The sequence below is a fragment of the Ursus americanus genome, chromosome 36 (assembly GCF_024610735.1).
Source record: "Ursus americanus isolate L20-20 chromosome 36, mUrsAme1.1.p, whole genome shotgun sequence".
NCBI lineage: Eukaryota > Metazoa > Chordata > Mammalia > Carnivora > Ursidae > Ursus > Ursus americanus.
The window spans coordinates 16500454-16508292 of record NC_142162.1 but is presented as its reverse complement, the minus strand read 5'-3'; the positions used below and the strand labels follow the sequence as shown (position 1 = coordinate 16508292).

General features: G+C 49.7%; 1 protein-coding gene across 1 annotated transcript; it reads left to right on the top strand.

The window, feature by feature from the left end:
• Window positions 1–3978: 3978 nt before the first annotated feature.
• On the top strand, window positions 3979–5446 carry LOC123788567 (C2 calcium-dependent domain-containing protein 4A-like). Its single transcript, XM_045792097.2, has 2 exons — window positions 3979–4059; window positions 4254–5446. The coding sequence occupies exon 2, from the start codon at window positions 4294–4296 to the stop codon at window positions 5335–5337; it is 1044 nt and encodes a 347-aa protein (XP_045648053.2). The 5' UTR covers window positions 3979–4059; window positions 4254–4293; the 3' UTR covers window positions 5338–5446.
• Window positions 5447–7839: the final 2393 nt, after the last annotated feature.

Below are 7839 nucleotides of genomic sequence, written 5' to 3'. Positions count from 1 at the left end.
GCTGTTTTGCGGGTGCCGACCACGAGCCCGCCCGCTCCCCCCGTGCATGTGGCTCCCGCTTCCTGGTGCCCAAACGCAGCGGCTCCCTCCCCTTCCATTTATCTTCCGATATCTGTGCACGGTTTCGTGGCTCCCCGCTTCGTACCTCAATACTCAGCTCTGGAGATGTTCATTTGTAGAGATCCAGATGCATCTTCCTGCGTCTCAGGCTGGTTCCGTCGTTGTTTAGGCTGGTCTGGTACCTATCCAGCTCGACTCGGGGGACCGGCTGAAAAAGGGGTCCCCTACTCCTCCGCCATCTTAACTCCTCCCCCGGAAACTACATTTTTATTCAATTGTGATGTTAAGGGATATATAGTTTTGTTTATTGTTAGCTTCATCAAATGCTCCAACAGAAACATGCTGCTGTGTTGCTACGGTCTTCTTGATGATGAATCTCCATGACTGTTTTTTTTTCTGTAAAGGAGACATGGCCATTTCCACACCACTGAACATTCAGACAGGTTCTTCATTGGTTTTCCAAGGCTAGTAGACTGTGAGGGTCCTGTGGGATTTCTCACTACTCCAAGCCTTCCCACTACAGCTCCTTTCACTGCTTTCGTATCTTGTCCATCCCATTTTAGGGCTATGGGTGTTGGTACATGTCAATTTGGGACCTCATTCAGGCTTCCTTACTCCGTCAATTGTGTGTCTTTTCCATTTTTACAGTCAGGCTCTAATTGGTAAGTTCCCTGGGTCTTTGTTGCATAAATTCCCTCAAATCCTGTTTTGGAAAAAGGTATAAAGAAAGAAAGTGAATACACTTCCGGGGAGGATAAGGATTCTGTTTACAAATGATACAGCACTACTGTGCAAAACTAGTGATTTCCTGCTTATGACAATTGCATGTGTTAAGCTATTAGGTGCTGGTATAAACAATAAGCTATGTGGTTTCAACCCAAGGCCTTGGAACAAAGGTCTCCTTTTATCTAACCACCCAGAGAGGACATGAATTCAGGAAAAATAGGTCTGAGGGAGGCACTCTAGGGAAGTGGTTCTAAGTACACAGCATGCTGAGCCAGATGGATCTGGATTTCACTCCCAACCTTGCTTTTCATGGCTGTGAGCCTCTGGACCAATTGTTTCTCTTCTATGAGCCATAGTTTCTATATCCTTACCTTCTTTTGAGGGTTGTTTAGGGATTAAATAAAACCCAGTATATAGTGAGTGTTCAGTAAATGTTAATATTAATCATTGGGATAGTTTCTTTGAAATAACAATTTCAAAACTTTAAATACAAGATGATGGGGAACCTTATGTGGTCATAAGGCACAAAACAATGAACCAACTGGAGTGATCAGAGTTTCCACTGAGGCGTTGTTTTTCACTTTTTTCCCAGTGTGATTTCAGAATCAGGAAGAAAATCAGGCCTCTAACTGTGGATACAGCCTGCAGCTATGGGCTTAAATGAATGAATGACTGGACTGTATTCTTGGGTAATTTAATTTCCCTGTATCTTACTGTCTCTTCTGTAGAATATTGATTCATGGAAAACTAGTGGTTTTGGAAAATCCTCTAGATAGAGACTGGGTTTCCAGCCCTGCTCATGTTATTCTATGAACATGAAAGTGCAGGCAGCATAATGACTCAAATTCCACGTCCTGTTTTTGGTGGCATTTTCCCACTGATGAAATGTTTGTGTGTTCCTATCATGAAGGCTCTTGGAAGAACCATTTTCATTGAGGTCTGATTTGAAGGGAGCTAGCAGATTGGGAGGACATAATGCTGGTGTGCTCTGCTTGAAAGAAGACCATTTGATCTCTCATTTGCAGACTGGCCTGAAGAATTGGAGTGATTGATGCAGTCAGAGACCCCAGGGACTCCTCTGCCTGCACATTTGGCTTTGGCAGGAATGGTTACTTCTCCCTGGGTGCGTGATTCATGCCCGTCCCATCAAGAAAGCATACACTTTTGAGAGAACAGTAATCAATTAAGAAAGAAAATATTGGGGCGCCTGGGTGGCACAGCGGTTAAAGCGTCTGCCTTCGGCTCAGGGCGTGATCCCGGCGTTCCGGGTTCGAGCCCCACGTCGGGCTCCTCCTCTATGAGCCTGCTTCTTCCTCTCCCACTCCCCCTGCTTGTGTTCCCTCTCTCGCTGGCTGTCTCTATCTCTGTCGAATAAATAAATAAAAAATCTTTAAAAAAAAAAAAAGAAAGAAAATATTAATTACTAACAAGGGGAAACATTCACTCTCCTTACCTCTAAGGATTTGGAAATAATGATACTTATTCCGAAGCAAGGATAGTGGAAAATACTTAACGGTAGACTGAGTTGCTTTAAGAATTAACATTCTGGGTGTAAAGTGTAATATAAGCCACACACACACAATGCCTTACACACAACAGACTTAGAGAATTATATTGAACTGAGTGAATGAAAAAGAGAAGGAAGAAATTAGCAAAAAGATGGAACTTGGGGAACAGGGTGTGATTCATAGTTTGAACGACCCTAGACAAGTCTCTTAACCTAAGCCTCAGTTTCTTGTCTGGTAAACAGAAGCAATGTCCACCTTCCTGGTTTGCTGTGAGAAATTGAATAATGCGGTTTAGAGGGCTATGTGGTTAAAAGCACCTGACAGTCATAAGACCTGGATCGTAGATCAGGCTCAATTCCACACAATATAATTCACTCAAATATTTACTGAGCACTTATTATTTGCCTGGCATTGTATTCCAGGTGCTGGAATTGAATAAAGGATTAATAAGACAGCAAGTTTATCCCTTGTGTAGGGCAGCTGGGACGGAGGCAGACCCAGAGTCTGAATCATAGCACTCTTATTTTATTTTACCTACATTCAGAAGAGTTCCCCCAAACACCCAGTCTTTGCCCTCAAACAACTCACAGTCTATTGGGGGATGCAAGCCCCTAAACCCCAAATTCCAAAGCAGCATGCTAAATGCAGCCATGGTGGTACATAAAAGCTGTGTGGAGGGACTAAGGAGGAATTGTAGAGGGGGAGTTGGGTAAAGGGTCCTGAAGGGGATGCTGTGTGGCTGAATGATGGAAAATGAATAGGAGTTCCTACAGAGAGAAAGAGCAGAGGAAGGCATTTCAGATAGCAGGAAGCATCACATGCAAAGCCAAATAAACAGGAAGTTGCTAATTCCAGGTTCAGCCATTAACTGGCTTTATTTAACCTTTATGGAATTTCCTCAAGTCCCTCTGGGCTTCCAGTTTTCTCATATTAGAAAATGAAGGTGGGGGGGTGGGAATGGGGCGTGTGGAAAGAAGCAATATGGATTTTCTACAAGGGGCTTTCTGGCTGGTCCTTCAGTGCTGAAGCAGAGAGAATAGGGGTAGCTTTGGGACGATCAAGTCCCAGGAGTTATTTTTAGAGTATGAGCCAAGGCCCCATCTTTTGTGACAGAAGATGATGGGCTGCAGTCATTCAGAAATTTTTGCCTAATCCACCCAGTTCTTCAGTATTTATGGCATTGACTGAACAGGCTATTAAGGAGGCCACCATCCAGGAGAGGGAGACCTGTAATAAGTACACGAGTATCTTGGAAACCATACTGATCTACACATGGCGGGTGCGTGGAGGCAGTAATGTCCATCACGTGCACGACAGGATTTAGCTCCTAGCAAAAAGGAACTTCCTGGTTCCTCATCCTGTTTCACCTTCTCCGAGAGGCCGCCAGCATGTTCTGCCACCAGTCCTCCCTGGGCAGGGCCACCAGGCATCATCTCTCCAGCTGCAACGTTTTCCAGGCCTGTGTAACGGGCTCCGCGCGCGCGCCGAGTGGGTGCAGGTCCCAGGACTGACCAGAGGGTCACACCCCAGCACCCTCTGCAGGGCCCCCAGCAGCAGCGAACAGGGTTTGCTTGGAAGGCGGGCTGTCCAGTGCCTCCAGGGGTTGGGCTCCCGCCGGCTGGGCGGGACTCAGGCTGCCAGTATAAGGCAGGGGCGCCACTGTCCCAGCCAGAGTGCTGAAGCTGGCGCCCCAGCCGTGAGCGGGAGGCAGCTCGCACTGAACTTGGCAACTCATAACCCTGAGTGACTGAAGAAGGAAGGAAAGGTCTGATTTCGGTTTGTTCGTTTATTTAGTACCGATCAATGGAAGGCGGGCAGGTGTGTGGGTGCGGGAGAGCTCGGCTTGGATTGGCCAGGGATCTTAAGCCCATTGGTACCCTCGGCTGTCCCCGGGGAGCGGTCCAGCCACTTCCTGAGGGGCCCCAGGCGCCCACGCTCACCAAATTCTCTCCCCCGCAGGAGCACTTCTTGCCACCACTCCCAGCCCCAGCCTGTGAGGATGCGGCTCCTCGGGAAACTGCGCGCCTCGGCTCCGGAGCCCTCTTTCACCAACGTGCTCACCCCGGCCCGCATCCCTGAGTTCTGCATCCCGCCACGGCTGCCCGCGCCCTGCGCACTCGAGTCTCCGCCTCCCGCCGCGGCTCTGCCCCGGCGCTGCGCGGCGGAGCCGGACCTGTGGCCCAGAGGGGCCGACGATGCGGCGGGGCACACGGACTGGGACCCGCGCTCGCAGGCCGCGCTCTCCCTGCCGCACCTGCCGCGCGCGCGCACCGCCTACGGCTTCTGCGCGCTGCTCGAGAGCCCGCACACCCGCCGCAAGGAGTCGCTCTTCCTCGGGGGCCCCGGCGCAGCCCGGCTCCTGACTCCGGGCGCAGCCCCCGCCAGCACCCCCGCGCTGCCCGCCGGCCCCCGCCCGACCCCGGACGCGCCCGCCCCGCCGCCCCGCGCCGGCCGCCTCCTGCGCGCCCCCGAAGGACTGCTGAGCCGCGCGCTGCGGGCCCGGAGGAAACGCGGCCTGGCGCGCGCCCGCTCCGTGTCCAGCGGGGACGAGGACGAGGAGCGCGGCGCCGGCTCGCGGCCCCCGGCCCCGGCCCCCTCCGCCGCCCCGCCGCCGCCGTCGCCGCAGCCTTCGGGGCCCGATCCGCGGCCCGAGCGCCTGGAGGCCGAGGGCACCGTGGCCCTGGGCCGCGCCGGGGGCGCCCTGCGCCTGGCCGCCGAGTACAGTCGGGCCAGCGGGCGGCTCCGCGTCCGGCTGCTCGGCGCCGAGGGCCTGGCCGCAGGCAGCGCCGAGCCCCGCGCCCTGGGCTGCCGCGTCAGCTTCGTCCTGCGACCGCCGGGCAAGACGCGGCCGCAGCGCAGCGCCGTGGTCCGGCCGAGCCGCAAGGCCGCCTTCGACCAGGACGTGTGCCTGGACGGGCTCTCGGAGGACCAGGTGCGCCGCCTGGCCGTGCGCGTCAAGGCGGAGAAGCGGGGCCGCGGCCCGGAGCGGGGCCGCCTGCTGGGCCAGGGCGAGCTGCTGCTGGGCTCCCTGCTGCTGCCCTGAGGGCGCCCGCGCCGCAGGCCGTCCCCTCGGGGCGCCCTCCGGCCGCTGGGAACTCGGACACCGACAGCCGCTTTGTACAAAATAAATGCTATTTATTCATTTTTCTATTTATGATCTTGCTTTATTGACATTTTAGTTTTTATTTTTTTAAAAGATTTTATTTATTTATTTAACAGAGATACAGACAGCCAGCGAGAGAGGGAACACAAGCAGGGGGAGTGGGAGAGGAAGAAGCAGGCTCCCAGCAGAGGAGCATGATGTAGGGCTCGATCCCACAACGCCCGGGTCACGCCCTGAGCCGAAGGCAGAGGCCTAACCGCTGTGCCACCCAGGCGCCCCAACATTTTAGTTTTTAGATGTCTGTTTTTGTCATGGTTTGTTGGTAGTGAAGGAAAAACTGAAGTTCTCTATACAGAACATCCAATCCTTTTTTTCCAGACCATTTTTACGTTCCAAGGCTAAAAGGGTTGGCTTGTGGCTGGAAAGGAGAAAAAGAACTACACCCAATCTACCTTGATTATCCTCCCTGCTTTATGTGAGCACTAAAGGTTTATTATTTTTTAAGTTATTCCTTCAGAATCATGCCCAATGCTAAGATTCCCATATACAGCTTTACGTACTTGATGTGGCATAGGTTCATATCCTTGTTCATGCACACACCTTGGAGCCGGACATTCTGTAATAAGGATATCTTGGTGGGAAAAGAGTTTCTTTCTCACTAAGAAAACAGAATTCTTTTGAAAGTGAAGTCTTAAAAAATGCTAAGGGAAAGTAAAACCAAGGAAGTGAGGATCTTTCAAAGGACAGTCCTGTAGGGAATAGATAACCTGGCATTACCTTCTTTCTTCTCCAGAAGGAGCCCTGGGAAATCTTGCTGTTTCAGAAGACAAATCTTTTCTGCCTCTGTAAACATATTGAACTTTTTGTGGAATTATCTCCACCTAGCGAGGTATTTAAGTTACATAGTAATTAATGCCACTGCAATAGGATCTCCTAGATGAATTGAAACATAAACTGTCAACTTTTTGAACACTGGATTTTAAGAGAGAGTTTCTTAATGCAATTTATTTTCATTTGTTGATTCAACGAATAGACCTGAGTCCACTGGAAACTGATTATATCCAAGAGGGTTTGCCCTTGACTGTAGGCATCTATGGTGTGGTGGAAAGCACAGTGAAGGGGTGTGGGGAGACTTAGATTCCAATCTTTTTTTTCTGCCACTTGTCTGAACTAGGGCAGATCAGTTCATTTTCTAATCAGCGAAATGGGGGTGTAAATACCTACTTCACAGTGTTTTGTAAAAATATGCTTTAAAATCCAAATAACCCTTAAATACACATGAACTAGGATAGCTTACCTGAAAAGGCTTGAACTGTACTGGTGACTAGGTGCTCCATAACGTTCCAGAAAATGAACTCCTTCACTTCTCCTCCTTTCTTTCCAATTGTTTCTCCCTGGTCCTGGAGTGGAGGCTAGCAGAATGGATGGCTACCTGAGACCGAGGATTCAGGGGAGTCAGGAGTGGGAATAGAGAATCCTTCAGGATTTCTGTGGTAAATATCCCCATAAGCAATAGTTTGTACTCATTCTGCATCAAAAAGCTCGTCAGCACTGTTACTGAAATGGGTTTTAGGTACAAATTTGGTCAGAATAAGTCAATAAAAATCCTGGATTTTAAATATAATTTCAAAGTGGAAAAATTATCCCTTAGAAATCATCTAATCAAATTACTTCTGCAATTGAGAAAATACCACAGAGGTGACTTGCCTGAAGTCGAATAGCTAGGAACTGGCTAAGCTCAGATAAGAACCAACTTTTCCTGACTTCTCCAGGGGACTGCCGTCCCCTTTGTTCCCTCATTCAATGATGATTTGTTGAGCCCTTTCTCTGTGACAGGCACAATACCAAGCCCAGGGGACACAGCTATGAAAAAGACAGACAAGATTCCTGTTCTCACAGGACTTAGTTTTAGTGGGGGTAGCCAAACAATTACCAAGTGTGGTTATTACAGATTGTGGTGACTGTCATGAAGACAATAAACTAGGGGGGTGAGAGAGAAGTGGCAGGTGGGATGCTCTCAGAGAGAGAGTGGTCAGGGAAGGTCTCCCTACCACCTGAAGAAGGAATAATACACAAAAGAAACTTCATACAAATAACCTCGTAATGTGTCCAGATGACCCCTTAATACATCAAGCCAGAATTCTTGATTTTTCCGTCCCGCATTTCTTCCTCCCCTAGTCTTCCTTATGGCAACATCATTCTTCCTTTTATGCAAGCTGACAACCTGGAATCCTCCTTAACTTCTCTCTGTCCCATTCCATTTTTCTTAGGTGTAAATGTCTCCTCCTTAGAGTATCCTCCCCTGCCCATCCTATCTTAAAAACATCACTGTTGCTATTACTGCTTTATTCTTCGTAGCACTTATCACTACCTGACATTATGCTACCCCCTTATTTTGTTGTTGTTTGTTTCCTTCTCTTCCACCAGAAAGTATGCTTTATA